The 21,031-nt window shown below is 48.3% G+C and overlaps 1 protein-coding gene across 1 annotated transcript in view; it reads left to right on the forward strand.

The window, feature by feature from the left end:
• The window catches only part of FAM174B (family with sequence similarity 174 member B), a 36,400-nt gene extending 18,404 nt beyond the window's left edge, over positions 1–17,996 (forward strand). Inside the window, exons 3-4 of the mRNA XM_071212609.1 lie at positions 8,485–8,616; positions 17,452–17,996. Coding sequence (XP_071068710.1) covers positions 8,485–8,616; positions 17,452–17,455 — 136 coding nt within the window. The 3' untranslated portion in view covers positions 17,456–17,996. The remainder of the gene's footprint in view (positions 1–8,484; positions 8,617–17,451) is intronic.
• The last annotated feature ends 3,035 nt before the right edge of the window (positions 17,997–21,031 follow it).

A 21,031-nucleotide genomic window follows, 5' to 3' on the forward strand; every position in this document is an offset into this window, starting at 1 on the left:
ATCTGACTTGAGGTTTTGCTTTGCATTTCCCTGATGACTAATGATGTTGAGCATCTTTTCATGTGCTTATTGGCCATTTGTGCATCTTCCTTGGAGAAATGTCCTATATTCAGATCCTTTGCCTTTTTAAATTGGGTATTGGTCTTTTTTAAATTATTGAGTTGTCAGTGTTCTTATTCTGTATGTGTATATTCTATATTGTATATTTTGGACACAAGTCCCTTATCAGATATATGATTCGCAGCTGTTTTCTTCCATTCTATGGGTGACTTTTTCACTTTCACTTGATGGTGTCCTTTGAGGCACAAAACTCTTTAATATTGATGATGCCCAACCTATTCTTCTTTTGTTACTTTTGCTTTTTGTGTCATATCTAAGAATCTTTTTCTAAAAAGATTTATTTCTCCCCCCCTCCCTACCTCCTGTTGTTTTTCTTGCGTTTGCTGCTCTCTGTGTCCATTCACTGTGTGTTCTTCTGTGTCTGCTTGTTTTCTCTTTAGGCAGCACCAGGAACCGATCCTGGGACCTTCTGGAGTGGGAGAGAGGCGCTCAATCTCTTGCACCACCTCAGCTCCCTGACCTGCTGTGTCTCTAATTGTCTCTCCTCTGTGTCTCTTTTTGTTGAGTCCATCTTGCGCCAGCTCTCTGCGCAGGCCAGCTCACCGTGCGGTCCAACTTGCCTTCACCAGGAGGCCCCCCGGGAATCGAACCCTTGACCCCCTATATGGTAGACAGGAGTCCAATTGCCTGAGCCACATCCGCTTCCCCATATCTAAGAATCTTTCACTTAATTCAAGGTCATGAAGAGTTCCTCCTGTATTTTTTTCTGAGAGTTTAAAAATTGTAGCTCTTACACATAGGTTGGTGATGCATTTTGAGTTAATTGTGGTGTATGGTGTGAGGTAGGGGGTCTAGCTTTATTATTTTGCATATGGATATTTTCCCTATTTTTTTACACATATACTATGCTCTTCACTTTGCTTTTTGTACTTGTATATCTGAAAGATTGTTTCTTGTCAGTATATAAAAAACTGCTTCAGAGGAGTGGGTGAAGCTCAGTGGTTGAGTGCCTCTTTCCCATGTACGAGGTCCAGGGTTCAACCTTGGTACTTCCTTAAAAAAAAAAGCTGCTTCATTTATTTATATAACTGCTTAGTATTCATTATATGGATCGGCCTTGATTTATTTCATCCATCTCCTGTTAATGGATGTACAGGTGTCATTTTTTTTTTACCTAGGTGGAAATAATCTGTAGAACAAATTCCTAAAAATGAAATTGCTTGTCAGAGCTGATGCCTTTGTAACTGGTGGATATTTGGATATTGTCAGACTGCTGTCTATACAGGTTATAACAATTTACAATTTCATAAGCAATTAATGAGAGTGCTTGCTTTGCCACATCCTTGCCAATGGTGTGTTTTTAGACATTTTGATTTTTGCTAAATTGATAGGTGAAAATGGAATCTCTGTAAGGATTAAATTGACAATTCTCTTACTAAGTGTGAGGTTGGGCATATTTTCATGGTTAAGACACATTTGCATTTTTTTTTTGTGTGTAAACTTTCTGTTTTACATCTTTTGTCCATTTTTCAAGTAGATTGTTGGTACTTTTTATTGATTTGTAGTAACTCTTTTTTTTTTTTTAATTTTAATTTTTTTATTTATTTCTCTCCCCTTCCCTGCCTCCCCCCAGTTGTCTGCTCTCTGTGTCCATTTGCTGTGTGTTCTTCTGTGTCTGCTTGTATTCTTATCAGTGGCACCAGGAATTTGTATCTCTTTTTTTGTTGTATCATCTTGTTGCGTCAACTCTCCATGTGTGTGGGGCGCCACTCTTGGGCAGGCTGCACTTTGTTTGCACTGGGCGGCTCTCCTTACAGGGTGCACTCCTTGCACATGGGGCTCCCCTACACGGGGGATACCCCTGCGTGGTCTGGCACTCCTTGTGCGCATCAGCACTGTGTGTGGGCCAGCTCATCATATGGGTCAGGAGGCCCTGGATTTGAACACTTGACCTCCCAAGTGGTAGGCAGACGCTCCATCCATTGAGCCAAATCTATTTCCCTATAGTAACTCTTAATGTATGGAGGAGATTTATCTGTAATATGAGTTAGGAATATTTTCTTCAATTTATATTTGTCTTCTGATTAAAAAGATTCTTTTTGGCTTATTGTCCTTTTCTTTTTGTGATTTTGGAATTCGTCCCATGTTTTCTTCTTGTATTTTTATGGTTTTATTTTCTACATTTAAGTCTTTGGTCCATCTCATTTATTCTCCTGTAAAGTGTGAGGTATGGATTGCTCTGAACACAATACATTGAATGAGTCACCCTTTCCTCACTCACTTGAAATGAGACCTTTATATTATTGTAGACTTCAGTAAGTAGTGGGCTCTATTTCTCGACTTCCTGTTCTGCTACAGTGTCTGATTGTTAATATGGCAGTACTGCTCTGTTCAGTTATTGTGGTTTTACAGCATGCTTCAGTCCTTGGTAGGCCCAGCTTCCCTTCATTTCTCCTCATTTTCAGCCTTTCCCTGGCTCTTCTTCCTACTTTTTTCCCTTCCCCATCTATGAATGTTGGAATCAGCTTGTCTAGATCCCCCTAAAAAACTTGTTGGTATTTTATTGGATTTTGTTAAACCTGCGGATTAATTTAGAAGGCTTAACATCTTTCTGAGGCTGAACTTTGCGGTTAAAAGCATGGTATCTCTCCTTTTGGTGACGCAAACATCTTTGGTTGCTTTTGGTTATGGTAGGCAATGGCTAGCAACCCAAAGAACTTGCCGATGCACTTGTAGTGTCCTTGGAAATATTGAGTGTAAGTAAGTGGGGGTACTCAGGTGTTTGAGGTGAGTTTCCTGCCTGCTTGTTGGAGGGCAAAGAATTTGGTGGTTTTGACCCACCTGGACTTGAGTCCTCGTTAATGGCATTGGTCCCTCAGCCTCTTGGTCTCAGTTTCCTTAACTCAATAAATGGCTTCAGTGACCTCACTGGTTAGAGGCCGCAAGGAGAGAATGTGGAAGTCGCCTGGCACTAAGTGGCTGCCCCCTCATGGCGGCTGCTTACTGTCGCCCCAATAGAGGGGATGATGCAGGAGAACCACACGTGGGCCGCTTCCAGCAGTGGGGCGAGTGCCTGTGGGTGGACATTGCCAGGCCACAGGAGTTGGAAGAAGGGGAAAACCTGGCCTGGGTGGGGTGTCTGGGGAATGCCTCCTTGGGGAAAACATGAAATTTGAGCTAAGTGGAGTAAGTTTAAGGTGGGAAGGTGGTCACAAAGGTCTGTCCCTAGAACCCCAACTTCACTTTGTGTGGAGTAGTCACGGATGAAGAAATTGGGGTTCGTGGCACGTGACCTGCCCAGAGGCTCATCAATAATAAATTGTAGAGCTGAGATGTGAACCACAGTCTCTGGACTTCCAGGCTGTAGGTTTGACTGCCACACCCCAAAAGCGAATTTATAAAAATAAACTAACTCATAAGAGTTTTTGGTTTTGTTTTGTTTTTCAGGGGTGCGGGGAACAGGGAAGAAAGGAAGGAAAGCCTTTCCAAGTCGGTCTGCTGAGCTTTATGATCCTTTGTTCGCTCAGCCTCTTGTTTGTAAAAGTAAGGCGTTTGAGTGCTCTTTGGGAAAACCTGTTTCTGACCAGCTGTTGAAAGATCCTTTTGAGCAAACAAACCTTCTGGCTTCACGATAACATTTCAGGGTAAAAGAATTTTGAAACTTCTTTTCTGTCTTGTTAGAAACATGTGTTTTGATTTCAGTGGAAAGGAGTTTTGTCTCTCTTAACACTTCCCCTGGCCATGCCTAGTCCTGTGAAGGGCAACGTGGAAATTTACTTAAAACTATTTTCCCATTCTTTCCCTGGAGACACGTGGTTTATGAGACCCTGCTGTAAAATACCCCAAAAAGGGGGGACATGCTGTTGAAATATCTTTTCCCTTCTCTGTTTCCTGAATCTCCTCCTTGGGGTGGGGAGGGGGTGCCTACTGCTCTCTTATTCATACCCCCTCCCCACCGAGGGAGGCTGAGTAGAAACACCAGGATATGGACCCTCGGTTGACTCTAACCTGTGCTCTTTCTAGAACTGGGTGTTCGATCCTCAAGCCACGTACTCTCTGGCCACGGCGGGGGCTTTGTCCACAGGGCCGACCCCCTGTCCCCTTGGAGAGACTCGGATGGCTGCAGCCTCTCGCTGGCTGTGTGGCTTTGGCCTTTTCCTCAGGAGGTGTGATTGAAAGCAGTCCTGGCAGGTGGGGCCTGCAGGATGTTTGTCTTCTGCGAAACCTGTACCCAGATGGCCCTGAGCAGAAATTTTCATGACAGGGTTGCTGAGGCGCTTCGTATGTGTGGTTCTTTGTTTCTAGAAGGGGAAGAGTTCTAGGTTTAAAAGGGTTTGAGGAAATGGGAAAACTTTACTTACGTGTGGAGGGTTTAGTATTAAAACGTGGGAAAATCCCAAGACGGTGTTTATCCCCGCGGTGGTTTCGCTTTGTGCTGTGGCTGACCCTGTTCCATGAAGCTGGCAGTTAGGATTCTTTAGGTCGTGTGTGACAGAAAACCCGATGCAAATGGTCTTCCCTGAAAGAGAGTAGCTTTGCAGTTACCAGGAGAGGCTAGTTTTGTAGTAGACTTGGGACTTGGTTCCTCTCCAATCTCTTCTCTGCCGTGTTGGTTTTATCTTCATTGTCTAGAAGGTGGCCAGCCGGCTTACATCATCTGGGTTTCAAGGTCAGTGGGCAGGTACCCCCTGTCTCTGTTCCAGCCTTTCCAGCTTTTCGTGCAAAAGGCTCCTGGGCTCTGGTTGACCGTCCCTGTGGCCTGGGGGTCCCGATATACCGAGCGGCTCAGACTTGAGTCTCATGTCCACTCCTGGAGCTGAGGGTGCAGTCAGACCTCAACCATGGGGACCGCATGGGAGTCAGTCTCACTGAGGACATCGAGGGTGCAGACACCAAAAGAAGGGAGCGCAGGGATGCTGGCCGGCCCCCAAACCGACCCACGTCCCGAGGGAGTCACGATTTAGAAGGAGCTTCTCAGAAGTGTGCCCATACTGATCTGAAATGGGGATGCATGAGCTGTGTTGAGTGACGAGTTCCAAAAAGTGTGCCGAGGGCCCAGAGTTTCCTGGTGTTACAGTGAAGTGGTAGCACATCCTGGCGTGCAGGGTGGGAAGCGGGGAGAGCGAGCTGGGGCCTGGCCTCTTGGCAGGCAGGAGGTAGCATAGCAAATCGGAGATGATACGCCTTTCACTCTCAGCCCCTTGACTTTTCTCAATTGCCCTTCCAGTCTGTGCGCAGTTAGGACCATGTGCGGTCGTGTAGCGTTTTCTCTTAGCCACCCTGAGAAGGCGGTGGGTGGGCAGGGCACAGCTTCGTGGCCTTGCCCCCAGCCTCTGTCCCTTCCCAGCTCTGAGGACACTCGCTAGCTTCAGTGTCCTCAGCTGTAAAGCAGGGATAACAACTGCTTGTGCCTTAAGGGGTTATCAATACATTTTACATGGGATCATACGTGCACCTTGCTTCACTGGCACTTCAGAAGAGCTCACCTAGTAGAAACTAGGATGAAGTAAAAAGACCTGTTAGAATCGCCACATTTAGGGAAGAGACAGCAAAGCCCTGCGAGGGCATTTGGGCTTACAGCTGCCTATTGTTGCATTGCCTCACGCTGTCTCTCTGAGCAGGCCGGCGCTCTTCTCTGATGCTGTAGTTAGACTGGGAATCTGAAGGTTTGCGGGAAGGGCTGATGGACTCAGATTTTCCCTGCTTCTGACTGGCATGCAACAAGTAAAGGAAGGGTGTTTATTGATTTGAGAAATATCTGGAAACCCCCAGCCCACCCCACCGGAGTCTCTCTGTACCTCTCTTTAGAGCAGTTTCCCTCTGGCTTTGCTCTCCTCCCCAGCCATCGCCTCTGTCACCCCAGCTGCATCTAAGGGTCTTTAAAGTTCTCACAAGCCCCAGTTTTCCCTTATAAACATGCCCAGTGGTGAAATGGCATAGACCGCTTTTCTTTTGTGAAGGGTGTTATGTCTCAGAGCACCGGTTATTCCAAATAATTTCTTGAGCTCATTACATCAGGACTGGCATTTGAAGCTTGCCTGAAGATTCTTGCTAATGGCTGTTGGTGCAATCTCAGGGTTTAAAATTATGTTCTGCCATCCTGTGCCTGGAAAGCCTGGCCAAACTCCATGGACTTTAAAGCATGGTAAGCCATGCCGTTCTAATTGTTGAGGTGGTTTTTTTTCCTCCAGCTTCTCCCATGGATAAGCATGCAAGGGCCTTAGTTTAGCCTAATAGGCTAATTTTCTTATCACAAGACTAGAAGTAATCAGGAGGAAGGAAAGTGATTTTTATGGATGTGATGGGACTGAAGTCAGAACCTCTGGCGGGGCCAGTGACTCATGTTCCAAGTTTGTGAATCAGAGTTTGTGTTTTCTAGGCTTTATGCCTCCTGCAAAAGAGTTACCAAGGCCTGAGCCCCCTTGGCCTGAAACCATCTGGGCATCAGACTCTGCGAGCATCCAGAGGGGCTTTCTCAGGCCCTCACTCAGGGTCACGGGACATCTTTGCTAATAGTCCAGCTGCTTATTCAGGGGCATGTCAGGAACGGACATCCCAGGCAAGCTCTGCTCCTCTGCAGTGCCAAACTTGCAGGTTTGGTGCTTGATTTCCCAAGACAGGTGTGGTGTGTGGGTCTTTGTAGATTGGGAGTTTGAACCTAGTCGCCAAGACTCAAGGATGGGTGCTTTTTGTGGCTTTGTCTTAGATTGCTTGGGCAGTTGGAAAAGTTTGTGCTTAAATTTGCCCCATCCAGTGAGGGAAATGGAACTAGTCAGGGATTCTTAGTCATCTAGGGCAGAATACAAAGATTTATTTCCCTCCTTTGGGTGGAGGCGAGGAGGAGAGAATTTGTTGATCAAGAGCAGGTGGGACCAACAGTGTTTTATGAGGTTAGCATTTGCACACCTAAACAAAGCCTGTTTCCAAAAACCTTTGTCTCAGGGTCGTTGGTGACACTGGCCATGCCCCTTTGGTTTGGTCTCTTACCACCAGGTGTGGCTTTTGCATTGTGCATACTCACACCCATGCTTGTGTGTATGTGTGTGTACTTGTGATGAAAACAGGGCAAAAGAATTGCTTTGTGATAGGTTTGTGGATCATCGGATTTTCTAGTTTGCTTCTCCCTAGGGCTTACCCCTTTACCTGAAAAGAACCATGAGGAGCAGGTAGCATTGTTTGCTTTATGTCAAAGACATGGCACTAAAATTTTTAATGTAAAGGAAACTTTGGTAAGTCACATTCTTAGTAAATCACATGCTGGGGGACAAGGTCAATTTGCTATTGCTAAGAAATTTTAAGAAAACCTGAAAGTAAACTTCCATTTTCATTGATTTTGCAAATTTATGGAAGAGTTTCTCTGTGAGACCTCACATGTGGTCTCCACCCAGGAACAGCTGACAGTCTGCAGGGAGAACGTTGAGAGAATATGATTCTTCAGCACCCCATTTATGATTTTTTGGGGTTGGCTGTTTTCCCCATATATAATATCAAGTATATTTAAAAAGAAGGGACACCAGAGAATACAAAGCATTGGGAAGGGGGCGGGGTGGAGTTCAAGGTAGTCGAGAGAGAAGTGCAAAGAGCATCCGCAGTCACAACAACAGTATTATTCCTGTGTGGCATCATACACTTTTCTGCTATACCCTAGTAAATACTGCATCCTTAATGCAGAGAGATTTACACCAGAGATGGAGGCAGCTTGCCTCAGCGCTTTCACTGTGATCTGCACTAACCCTCTACTCTCCTGAAGGGAGAAGCCTATTGGTATACCTCAATCTTGATAAATCCTCATGATGGAAACAACGTGGACTTGTTTTTACAAGTCCTTGTCCTGCTCAGGAATATAGTGTGTTTTAACTTCTATTTGTTTCTCTTGCCCAGTACCTCCTGTGTATAGGCTCGTTAAGTGCATCATCTCATTTAATCCCCCCTATCCTTGGTTAGGAACAAATAACATTATTCTCCCATTTTATTGAAGAGGACACCGACGCTTAGGGAGTTTAACTTCCTTGGCTGTGATCGCATGGAAAGTGGCTGAGCTCTGACCCACATCCAACCTGGGTCTTTTGTTTTTGCATTAAAAAATACCGCATTAAGACACTTTTTATCTTGATGACCAAGCTTTTGGGCACTCAGGACTGGTGTAATCATCTCCGTTTCATTGGTCAGGATCACAGGGGCGTGGCGGGATCAGCACTGGCCCGAGGTCCCATGGCTGCATCTGGAGGAGTGGGAGGGGAGCCAGGTGTCCTGGGGGAAGCCCCTGCGGCTGCGCTGGGGCAGCGGCGCGCCCTGCCTCCCGGGGATCGGATCGCTGTTCTTGCTGGGGGAAGGTAGGGAGCCTCGTGGGAGGCGAGGGCGTAGGCGTGCGCTCCCCTTTCTCTCCACGCTGTGTCCCTCATGGCCCTGCTTCTGCTCTTCCAGGTCGGGAAAGAGGCTGAAGAAGACCCGGAAGTACGACATCATCACCACTCCAGCCGAGCGGGTGGAAATGGCCCCGCTGAACGAAGAGGATGATGACGATGAGGACTCCACAGTATTTGACATCAAATACAGGTAGGTGGGAGCAGCGGCTTCCTCATGGGCTTAGGTCATTGGGTCCTTAGGTTGGTGGGAAGGTGCCCTTTGAAGACACAGCAGGCGAGGTGGAGGGTCCTCGTGCTCATGTCTGTGTGTGGCTGTGGGACTTCAGAGTGAGCATGGGAACCACTCTGATCCCTTCTTAGAAATGCCCAGCACCCAGGAAGCCAGCAGAGAGATGCTTGGCCACTTCCTTCTCCAGAGCCGGAACCCTGAGAAGTCAGATTTAAGGGAGGGGAATTAGGACTGAAATCCGGTGACACACTGGCTATGCAGTTTGCAACAAGCAGGAACTTCAGCAGTTGGGGGCATGTTGGGGATATCAGCTGGGGATGGAATTTACCTGTGAACTCCAAAGACAGGCATGTTTCCTAAAAGTTGTCTGTAGGAAATTCAGAATGACTCTGTGACTTCAGGTTTCTAGTGTGGGTTTGGGGGTCCTTTTGGGATGTACTTGAATGTGTGAAATTCTACAGTAGGGGTTCTTAACCTTTTTTTGTTCCTTTGCCAGTTGGGTGAAAACCACACACTCCTTACTAAGCCCACACTATACTGTGTGTTATTTAATAAATATGTCACACCCACACCAACACATCCCCACAAGAAGAATAGTTTTTTGAATTTCAATTCAAGCTCATGGACCCCTGGTTAAGAACCCCTGATCTACAGGTAAGAGCTGGAATAAGGGTAGTTCAGAGATGAGGCCTCGGAGGCCCAGAGGGCTTGTTGCTTGCACAAGGACCCAGTTAGTTAAGGAGCAAAGTGGGACAAAAATCAAGGCTGGATTCCCGTTCTGAACCCCCTGCAGCCCGCCCCATGTCTTCTCCAGTCCTGGTAAGGCAACCCACCCCCTACTCCTCCCCCACTTAATGTTTCTTCAGCAGAGTCTTGGCTCTTAATTGGCCCTTTATTCTTTTAAATAAATTAGCTTGTCAGATTCAACAAAACACCTTTGGGATTTTGGTTGAAACTGCATTGACTCTGTAGATCAGTTTAGGGAGAATCAACACCATTATTGGCTTTTCTATTGGATGCGGAATAACTTTCCATTTATTTAGATTTTTTTTTAAAATGTCTTTCGGTACTTTAAAAAATTTCTCCATATCGGGAAGTGGATGTGACCCAACTAATAGGGCATCCGCCTACCACATGGGAGATCCAAGGTTCAAACCCAGGGCCTCCTGACCCATGTGGTGAGCTGGCCCGCGTGCAGTGCTGATGCACGCAAGGAGCACCATGCCGTGCCACGCAGGGGTGTCCCCGCATAGGGGAGCCCCACGCACAAGGAGTGCACCCCATAAGGAGAGCTGTCCAGCGCAAGGAAAGTGCAGCCTGCCCAGGAATGGTGCCACACACATGGAGAGCTGATGCAGCAAGATGATGCAACAAAACCAGACACAGATTGTGGGTGCCGCTGACAAGAATGCAAGCAGACACAGAAGAACACATAGTGAATGGACACAGAGAGCAGACAACTGCAGGGAGCAGGGAAGGGGAGAGAAATAAATAAAATCGTAAAAAAAATTTTTTTTCTCCATAAAGTTTTGTTAAATATATTCCTAGATGGTTTACATTTTTAAAGTATTTTTAAAAATATCATTTTTAACTTTCTGTTCGTGGCATCTAGAAATGCAATTGATTTTTTAAAATATTGATTTTGTGTCCAGAAACCTTGCCAAACTCTTACTAATTCTAATAATTTAAATGTGATCTCTTTGGGGGTTTTCTATATTGATAGATCACCTGAGACTAATAAGAGGTTTTTTTTCTCTCCTTAGTTCTTAAACATTTTATTTTATTTTATTTTATTTTTATCCCTTTTGCACTCTCCATCTGTAAGGGAGTCCTTTTTCTACAAAAGGTAAAATTCCACAGAACATGTTGTAGAAAAAGGACTGTGTTTTGTAACATTGTTTTCCACCTGAGCATCTCATAAACAACTTTTCAGATCAATTAAGTATGAAAAACAAGAATTTTAAGGCCAGTTTTAGGTTCTGAGTAGTGCTTTCGAGAACCTTTCTGTACCATGAAAACAGGTTGAGAGGTACTGATTTTCCTTTTTAGACATTGCTCATGCCAATGTTTTGGTTTCCTCTAGGAAGCAGACTGCATTCAAATCGGATGTGGCTGGAGCATGACCTTAGGTTCTTTTTGATTGAGTGGAAAGAGGAAAATCATGTTTTGGGCACCAAGACAGTAACCTGCTTCTTACTATTATGCATGCAGTTCTCTGATAACATCTTGTGTCTTAGGGCCTGTACATATCAGCTTTGCTTGTTTTCCAGAAGTTTTTAGCCTGGTGGGAAATTTGGAAGGAGAAAGCACACACAGCCAGGCTTCTGTTGACAGGCCTCTATGCTTCCATCCAAAAGAAATGGTATATAATTCATGAAACAAGACCTCTAGCATTTAGGACCAGATGCGGTGGGGGGGAAAGTCTGTAGAAATGAGTTTCCAGCTCTGTACTTAAGAAAGGCTAATTAGAAGGGAGAAATGATGGTGAAGTGGAATATGGAGAATCCTGTGGTTTTGAAACGGTTCCAAATTTCTGCAGGCATTTGTATTTCTGTTGTACTTGTTTTGTGCTTGGCTGGCCCAGCGCGCAGTTGCGGGGGATGTTTTGGGCCTCTGGGTATCCCTGGTTTATTACAGGAAACTTTTCTTCCACCCTCTAGGCCTTCCCCAAGGCGAGGCAGATGCTGGCTGGTCCTCCTATTGGTCTTGCAGCCTGCGGCGGCTGTGACAAGGGCAGCTCCCAGGTTTGCTGCTGGGAGAACAAACTGCTCCTGCCCACCCTGTCTCCCCCGGCAGGAGGGAGATCTTTTCCTGTGTTTGCAAAAGGTGTGGCCCTCTGGGGGTGCAGACTAGCATTCTGGAAACGCCTGCATCCCACCCTCTTGTGATAGATTCCTGTGGGGATATAATTAGAAACCGATGAGATTTCCAGCCCAACGCTGGGGATGGTGCCTGGCATCTCGTCTTTGGAACAGAGGGCCTATGGCTGTTTGCAGCAAGAGGCCCCTGGAGGGTAGGCTGGGAGGAGGAGAAAGCAGACTTTGTTTGCTTATCCTAGATGCAGGCCGCTGGCTCAGAGTCCCCATGGAAACCATAGGCCATTGTTAAACACGAGGCCAGGACTCCTTGTGGCTGCTTGCACCTACGGTGCCTGAAGGGTTTGGCCAGAAGGTCCTTATGCCCTGCCCTGCTTCCTGGCATTTTCTGAGGATGGGTGGTTGCATCGTTGGGAGCACCAGTGCAATCATCCCTGATGCTAACAACGCAGACTTAGGTCAGATTTCACAGGCTAAGGGCACTGTCCTCACAAGACTGCCCTAGTTTCAGACACCAGACACAAGTTCAGGGGTCTCCCAGGACCACTCTCACTTCTGATCAACTGGCTGTGCAATTACAGGGGTTTCCACTACCTCCTTGGGTTCAGTAATTTGCTAGAGCGACTCAGCAGAGTTCTATACTTGTGATTACCGTTTGTTTTGTTTGTTTTTAAGAGCAAAGAGGATACATATAAGAAGGAGCCAAAAGAAGAGATATGTAGGCCCGGGTCTTAGAGGGCCCCAAAGGTGATACTTCCAGCATCTTCTCGCCTTAGAGTCAGGACTTGACACCTTCCTGGTGCATCGATGTGTATCCCCAATCAGGGAAGCTCGCCTGAGCGTCATGTCCAGAGCTCTTTTGGAGTTTCCTTATGTAGGCTTGACTGTGGAGTCACTGCCTCTGTGGCTGAACTCAGTCTCCAGCCCCCTTCTCTCCCCTCCCTTGGGGTCTGGTGCAAAACCCCAATCTCCTAATGCAGGGTTGGTCTTTCTGGCCTGTGACCCCCACCCTGACGTCATCCTGTGATTGGCCTCACCTGAGTCATCTCATTAGCATAAGCCATCAGGTGTGGTGGTGATGGGGGGGGGGGCGCACAATGAATAACAAGGATGCTCCTATCACTCAGGAAATTTCCTGGATTTAGAGGTTGCCCTCAGGAGCTGGGACAAAGACCAGACCTCTTTTTGGAGGCCAAATTCCTGACTTTACCAGCATGTGGACTGCTGCATGGTTGGTGGATCAGGAAATGTTGGGCGTCATGGGCTGCAGAGGCCTGGAGGTTATCAGAGGGCAGCTGCTGACCACCAGGCCACCCCCGTCCTGGCCCCACCATGGGTGCCCGGGCATCAGAATTCATTCCTTTATTAGTGTGAATAAAGATCTGTCAGCACTCTTGGCAGGATGTATAGCTTTCGTATTAAAAATGGGCATTTCATGGAGCATTGCTGTTTCTTTGAAAAGCAGTATTGGTTGGAGAGCAGATGTGGCTCAAGTGGTTGGGCACCTGCTTCCCATATATGAGGTTTGATTCCTGGTACCTCCTAAAAAAAAAGAAAAAGAAAAACAATATCAGACAATTCTCAATGAAGTGTTCTATTCTAAGATAGGTCACATTAAAACTTTAAAGATGTAAACAGATTAACTGTGTCCGTGAGGATGGAACTTATGTGAACAGGAATTTGTGAAAATGGAAATTTATTACTCAATTCATCTGACTGATTGAGTTTCCCACCTACATTTTCGGGTAGGCCAAAAAGGAAAAACAGCAGGGATCATCCAACTAGTAGTACTTTTGCAAAAGCAAGCCGCATTTCCCAGTTCTGTCTGGTGTGCCGGGACTTCACTGGTGGAACTGCGTGGGGCTCCCCTGGCCCCGTGCTGGTGTGGTCCTCCTGTCTCTCCACTCGGGCACACGCACAGCCTGCGTTCTCCCTCTGGCTTCTCTGTCCTTGGTTCCTGTGGCCGCTGAGCCTCTTCTAGGTGTCCTGGATGGCTGCGTTCCCGGCATCTGGCCGCTGGCCACCTGAGCTGTCAGCTGCTGGCTCCCCGGGCAGCAGCGACAGGGGCCACGATGCTGGGTAGGAGTTTGTCCCCATTAGGGTTCTTTCACACCAACAGACAGGCTTCTTGTCAAAGGGGGGACAGGTCTGAACATGTTGACGCTCCTTCTCTGGGACTGTTACAGCCCCACGTGGTTGCACAGGACAGTTTGAAATTGGAAAGGAATAAGCCTGGATCACAGGGACTATTATGGGTTGACCTGTTCCGGCAAAGACAAGTGCAGGGTCTTGGAAGATGTGAGCAGTTAAGACGAGGCCAGAGGGAAGCGGATTTGGCCCAAAGGATAGGGCGTCCACCTACCACATGGGAGGTCCAAGGTTCAAACCCAGGGCCTTCTGACGCACGTGATGAGCTGGCCCACGTGCAGTGCTGATGCACGCAAGGAGTGCCAAGCCACACGGGTGTCCCCCCATAGGGGGCCCCATGTGCAAGGAGTGCGCCCCTTAAGGAGAGCCACCCAGCGCGAAAAAAGTACAGCCTGCCCAGAAGTGGTGCCACATACACGAAGAGCTGACGCAGCAAGATGACGCAACGAAAAGAGACATGGATTCTGGGTGCCGCTGAGAAGAATACAGGAGAACACAGAAGAATATGCAGTAAATAGGCACAGAGAGTAGACAATGGGGGAGATGGGGAAGGGGAGAGAAATTGAAAAAAAAAAAGATGAGGCTGGAGTGGGTGAGGGTGGGCCTCACCGTGTATGACTGGGGGCGGGGAACTGGACACAGGCAGACAGAGGGGAGAGACGGGAGAGCCCGTGAGGCTGGAGGCAGAGGTTCACGTGCTGCAGCCGCAAGCCAAGAATGCCACCGTCGCCGGCCACTGCTGGAAGACGCCGGGAAGGTTTCAGAGGGAACCTGGCCCCACTGACCCCTTGATTTCAGACTTCTGGACCCTGGAACTGTGAGACGATAAGTCCCTGTTCTAAGCCACCCGGTGTGTGGTACTTTGCGCCAACAGGTCTTGGAAACGAAGGCAGGAACTAAACGTGGGTCCACCCCTCCCTCCGGGAGAAGAGGGAGACGCTCTGAAAGGTGGTCAGCAAGCCCAGAGTGGCTACCGGGCAGGGAGGGCCCCGGGAAGAAGTCCTGGCACTTGGGAAGATGCGGAGGATTGTGCTGATTGGGATTGCCGAGGGCAGCCCCGGCCTCTGCTTCCCGGGGCCTCGGGGGACAACCGCAGAGCTTCCGGGTGAGAAGTGATCCGGCCGCCAGGGAAGAGCCCGCACTCTACAGCCATCCTCCTGCCCTGTCCAGCCCCCGGCCACCCCGTTCCCGTGTCTGCTGTCCCTGGGGCTTCCAGGGTCACGTTCACGCTGCGAGAGCCTGAAAGTCAAACCAACAGTCTGCTCAGACTTGAGATGTCTCGTGTCCTTCCGGAGAGCAGAGGCCAAAGGAGCTGGGGCCGGGGCCTGGGCTCGGTGCTGGCGACTGTCCCCCATCTCATGGGAATATCCCTGCTTTCTTTTTTTTTTTTTTCCAAATAAATCTTTTTTTTAAAAAAAAGATTTATTTATATATTTCTCTCCCCTTTCCCCCCGCCCCAGTTGTCTATTCTCTGTGTCTATTTGCTGCGTGTTCTTTGTCTGCTTCTGTTGTTGTCAGCGTCACGGGAATCTGTGTTTCTTTTTGTTGTGTCATTTTGCTGCATCAGTTTTCTGTGTGTGCAGCACCATTCCTGGGCAGGCTGCACTTTCTTTTGCACTGGGCGACTCTCCTTACAGGGCGCACTCCTTGTGTGTGGGGCTCCCCTACGCGGGGGACACCCCTGTGTGGCATGGCACTCCTTGCGCGCATCAGCACTGAGCGTGGGCCAGCTCCACACGGTCAAGGAGGCCCGGGGTTTGAACCGCAGACCTCCTGTGTGGTAGACAGACGCCCTAACCACTGGGCCAAGTCCGCTTCCCTATCCCTACTTTCTTTTACCCCGGTGTACCCCTGGAGGTTTCTTGGTGCTGGGTGGTTAGTGGGACCCCATCTCTGCACCCTCCATGTGTATCAGTGTACGTTTATTCTCCTGGGCATGAGGGGTGAAATGCTACACCTGTGGGATGCCGTGGGGGCAGAGGACCTGGTGGAGGACCCCCCCCCTGCCCCGCATGCCCCCGGCATGTCTGTAGATGCCATGTCACTGGAGGAACAGCACAGGGGGACCCTTGGAGGTAGATTTTCAGCACTGCCCGGCCCTGCCCCAGCTAATGCCAGTGTCTGCCTTTGCCACATCTTCTGTGGTCTGCTTTAATTCACAGGCACGCCTGCTGGATTGCAGCTGCGGGAATCTGGTTTCTTTCACTGTGGTCCCATCCTGGCTTTGGTAGTTGAAAATCAGGCCGCTCCTTCCCGGCTGCCCACCTCGCCCCTACCCCCAGCCCCGTCCTCTGTGCAGAACTGGCAGGAGGTTGCAGCGGATGGCCTGGCTGTGGAGGCAGACCCCGTGAGAGCCTGAGCCATTGAGGCCCCGGACTCTTCATCTATGTGGTGGGGGTAGGGGTTAGTCAGTGGGGATTGGCTCCCCCATGCCCCAAGCCACAGAGTTTAAAAGAGCAGGCCACGGAGCTGGGCCGGGGCTGCTGGGGGCTGACATTTTCCTTCCTCTGGTCTGCTGATGGGGGTACCTCTGGGGCCAGTATGAGGAGACCCTTACCTTTGAAAAAAATTTTTCCTCTAAAAAAACTTTTTATTTGGAACTTATTTCAAACTTAAAAAAGTTACAAAAATAAAAATAGTACACGGAGGGAACACCCTTCTACTCTTTACTCAGATTTTCCTATTGTTAACATTTTACTCATTTGCTTCATCATTGCTCTGTGTGTGTGTGTGCGTGTAATTTTTTTTTTTTCTGAACTATTTGAGGGAGAGTTACTGGGCCCTTTCCTGTAAACACATAAAAGTGTATTTTCTAAGAAATAGTTACCTATTTATTAGGATGATATTTAAATTTGGGATAATACTATTATTTAGAAAATACTATTATTGTATGAACTCTAGTAAACCCTCGTTATTTTCACGTGTGGTTAAATAACGCCCATGACCAGGCGTCAGTATGTTAGGGTGGCTCCTCTCACTTCTTGGATTTTCGTTTTCTAAGTCCCTTTAGATGGGATGTCACAAATGGATTTAGTATAAACTTTCATTCTGCAGGTATTCCTTGCTCCCCCTCTATTGTCCCGATATTGTGGCTGGGGCTTAAAGCAAGCTCAGGCAAGTTTCTGCCTTCAAGGAGCTTCCAGTCTAAACAAGAGTCACAAGGTGAAACAGCTAATGCTGCAAGCCACGGCCCACGGGCCACATGTGGCCTGCCGCCTGCTTTTGTATGGCGGACTGGCTAAGAATGACTTTTACATTTTTTAATGGTTGGAAAGAATCAAGAGAAGTATTTCATGACACATAAGAATGATAAAATGCAAATTTCAGTCTCCATAAACGAAGGTGACTTGGAACACAGCCACACTCAGGTGTTCGCTGCTGTTGTCTGTGGCAGCTTTCACAGCCCAAAGGTGGGGTTGGGTAGTTTGCCACACATACCATGTGGCCCACCAAGAGGAAAATACTAGCTTTCTGGCTCTTTTCAGACCAGGTTTGCCAGCCCTGGAGTAAATCCAGTAGACATGCTAGGAAGGAGAGATACAAGGAGGAAAGAGGCTGTGTGCTAGGGGCTTGGGTGGGGAGTTAGTGAAGGAGGCTGGGTCGGGAGCTAAAGGAAGGCACGGAGCTGCCTGGTGGAGTGCCCCTTCCAGGCACTATGTTCAAAGGTCCTGGGGTTGGGGAGTGAGTTTTCAAGGGCTGTGAAGACAGCCTGTGTGGCAGGGTTGGAGGGGAGGAGAGGGTGGGAGGGATGGCCGTTTGGACTGCAGGTGGAGACCGCTAGGTTGGCACCGGGCTTTGATGGAAGACACTGACGTTAGCTCTTTTCTTTTAGGTAAAACCCATTTTCCAGCGTGCTGCCATCCCCTGGAAAGTCGATCGGCCCAGCCTGGGGCATGAAGGATCCGGAAGCCTTCTCTTCGGAGGTGTTGAGACCAAAATAGATATTATTTATCAAACTCTGGCAAGATAGTACCTGTCGAACTTCCACGTGGAACGTCGTTAATCTTCTTTCCAGATCGCCACAGAGAGTTGCCTCTATCACCCTGAGGATGTTCCTTTCAAATGTCACCCCTCCTTCTCCCTCCTCGAAGAGGTTTTGGCCTTCTTTCGGAGTGAAGGGCATATTTAAAAAAAATTTTTTTAAGGCAACTGTTGACAAAATTAAAAGGGACAAGAGGATCAAGAACCAAAAAAAGCCTGAAGGAGCTTCAGCTCTATATTTAATTTTTGACATTCTGTTCTCCGGGATCTATGTTCTAGATAACTGACCCACAGCGCTCTGTTGGCTTGGTCAGGTTCTGGCCGTCTTTTGGTGATGACTGTATGAAATTTTAAAGTAAAAGTACTAAGAATTGGTTAGCCCCTTCCAGAAGTATATACACAGTTGTGGCTCTCTTTCTTTCATTTTTACTTCTTCTCTTTCTTTTTCAGGGTTTCAGCAGAATTTGATTTGCTAGTTCACAAAGAATGTTGACTGTCAGTGAAAAAAGTAGTGTGTGTGTCTGTCTGTATACATATACAATAATTTCTCCTTTCTAGGGAAAACAGACGCTATGGGCAGCTTCCTTTGTGATTTTCTGTGTTTCTCTGTCCTGTTGCAGTTCTACATTTTTTGTCTTATAAATGCAAATTTAAAAAATCACTGTGGGGAAAGGGAATGTGGCTCAAGCGATCAGACTCCCGCCTGCCATATAGGAAGTACAGTGTTCGATTCCCCGGGGCCTCCTGGAGAAGGCAAACTGGCCTGCACAGTGTGGAATGCTTGCCTGCGCAGAGAGCTGGCACAGCAAGATGACACAACAAATAGAGACACAGAGGAGAGACAATAGGAGATGCAGCAAATTAGGGAGCTGAGGTGGCACAAGAGAATGATCGCCTCTCCCACTCCAGAAGGTCCCAGGATTGGTTCCTGGTGCCACCTAAAGAGAAGACAAGCAGACACAGAAGAACACATAGCAAAGGGACACAGAAGGCAGACAGCAAGTGCAAAACAACGAGGCGGGGGTGGGGGTGTGTGTAGAAATAAATAAATACATCTTAAAAATCAAGTCACTGTGGGGGAGCGAATGTAGCTCAGGTAGTTGAGCACCTGCTTCCCATGTATGAAGTCCTGGGTTCAATCCCCAGCACCTCCTAAAACAAACAAACGAAAACAAAAAAACAGCTCTCATTGGGGAGTGGATGTTGCTTAGTGGTTGAGTGCTTGCTTCAGATGTACGAGGTCCTGGGTTCAATTCCCATTATCTCCTTAAAACAAAACATTGCGGTAATTTAAACGAATGGTGATTTGGTTGGTTGAAAAAAGCAGATTGTCAGGGGTTATATTAGGCCAGGTCAGTCCAGAGACCCACTTGGGCACAGCAGTCTGCTTGTTACTGTGATGTGTGGGAGGAGGCCCCTCCCTCAGGTGTGCAGGGAGGGGCCAGTGGGTGGGTCCTTGGTGACTTTACCCGGAGATCTGCTGGATTCTGGAAACAGGGCCCCGGGCTGTTTCCCAGGGTTGAGCGTTTACTCATGTGCTTCTGTTTAAAGTCTATTAGCCATGCCCTTGGGGCCCCGGGATTCTGTTCTCTCTGGAAAGGTGGTTCCCCCCCTTTCCTCTTTTTGGCCTATTTGCCTGTTTATTGTCCTGCTCCTTTGCTTTGGATGAAAACACCAGCTTTTCCTGAGTCACTGTTTTCACCTTCTTCAGTTTCCTGAGAAGGGCTCTCTGAGGAGGTGGGAGGTTGTGGGAGGGGCTCTTGGTCCCCTTGTCCCCAGACCCACTGGGGAGGGGAGCTCTGCGGCCCTGACTTGCTAAGGCCTCTGCAGAAAAGAGAAGACCCCTCGGGAGACCCCCTCAGGGGGCAGCTCTTTACGCCGCCCGCATTCCGCCTGTGGGTGCTGCGGAGTGAACCCTGGGCTGCTTCTCGCCTCCACTGCCTTGTTGGCTTTCCCCCTCCTGTCCTGTACCCTGTCTGCCGGGCGGCGGGGCTGCTTTATCTCTCCTCTCCATAGCGGATGATGGAAGGAGCCCTGGCGCTTGCCAGCTGTGCCCCCTGACCCTCTGCACTGGAGATGCTTGGCTCACGTTTGTGTTTTTGACAACTGCAGCTGAATCATCTGTGGAAAAGCTGGATCCTCCTGCCTGATGTAAAATTCCAGGGCTCCGCCTGGTGGGAGCCAGCCTCACCACTGGTCTTGTTGGAAGCGGCGACCAAGAGTGACCTTCAAGTCCTTGGTGGGCCCTTGGTCCTCAAGGCTATTAAGTAAAAACCCAGAAGAACACACAGTGAATGGATGGAGAGCAGACAACAGCGAGGGGTGGGGAGGAGATAAATAAAATCTTAAAAAAAAACCCTTTAGACATGAAGGATGCACGCATGCAGTTTGGATATTTTCTGAGATGGAGGTGAACTGAGTGGCTTTTAGTGAGGAGGAACGGAGGCACAGGCTTTGAGGGGAGGGTGGGGGGTGCCGTGGGAGGTACTTGGACCCTGGTGACTTGGAAAAGAGCTCAGAAAGGAAATGGTGCCAGGGGTAACCTGATATTTTTGTATTTGCATTTGTGGGCTGCTATGTGGAAGCCACACCTTCAGTTAGAAAATACTGAGCCCTAATTGCTTTTGGAAAATCTTGGGGTATCTCCAGAGAATAGACAAGCAATCATGTCAAAGACTGCTGGCTTATTATTGCTTATTTCTGGCCTGGCTTAAGCTTTCTGTGATAAATCCAGGATGACTTAATGCCTGGTGAATTAAAGCCAGAAATAGAAGCTCATTCACCTGTTGCCGCTCCAACCTGGTCTCTCTCTCAGATTCCTGGGCCTGCTGCAACCAAGTACCACAAACTGGGTGGCTTAAAGCAACAGAAATTTATCCCAGTTCTGAAGGCCAGAAGTCCAAAGTCAAGGTCAAGGCATCCATCCTTGACTCTTCCAGCTTCCGGTGTTTGCTGGCAATTCTGGGCTTCCTTGGCTTGTAGATGCATCACTCCAATTGGATTTAGGGCTCACCCTAATCCAGTTGTGCCTCCTCTTAACGCAGCATATCTTCAGAGACTCCATTTCCAAGTAAGGTGACAGTCAGAGGACAGGGGTTAGAACTTGGACACATCTTTTGGTGGGACACAGTTCAACACATAGCATCTTGGAAGGTCTCGAGGAACTGGTGGGTGTGGTCTTCCACGAGGCGCTGCTCCTACCTTACCTCCCCTACAATCACAGCAGTATCCAGACTTCTCCAGTGAGGCCCCCTCTCTGAGCAGGGCTGCTGGGGAAGCGAGTCCCCTCCAAGGTGGGCCCTCTACTTGGTGCTCATCCTGGCAGGCAGGTTGTTCACCCAGGGATGGCTGATGGATGGAATTCTCCTGCTTGCAGCTGTAGACTTTTTTGGTTCCCTGGTGTGATGGTTGACCACCCTCACCTCCGTTTT

The sequence above is a fragment of the Dasypus novemcinctus genome, chromosome 3 (assembly GCF_030445035.2).
Source record: "Dasypus novemcinctus isolate mDasNov1 chromosome 3, mDasNov1.1.hap2, whole genome shotgun sequence".
Taxonomy (NCBI): Eukaryota; Metazoa; Chordata; class Mammalia; order Cingulata; family Dasypodidae; genus Dasypus; species Dasypus novemcinctus.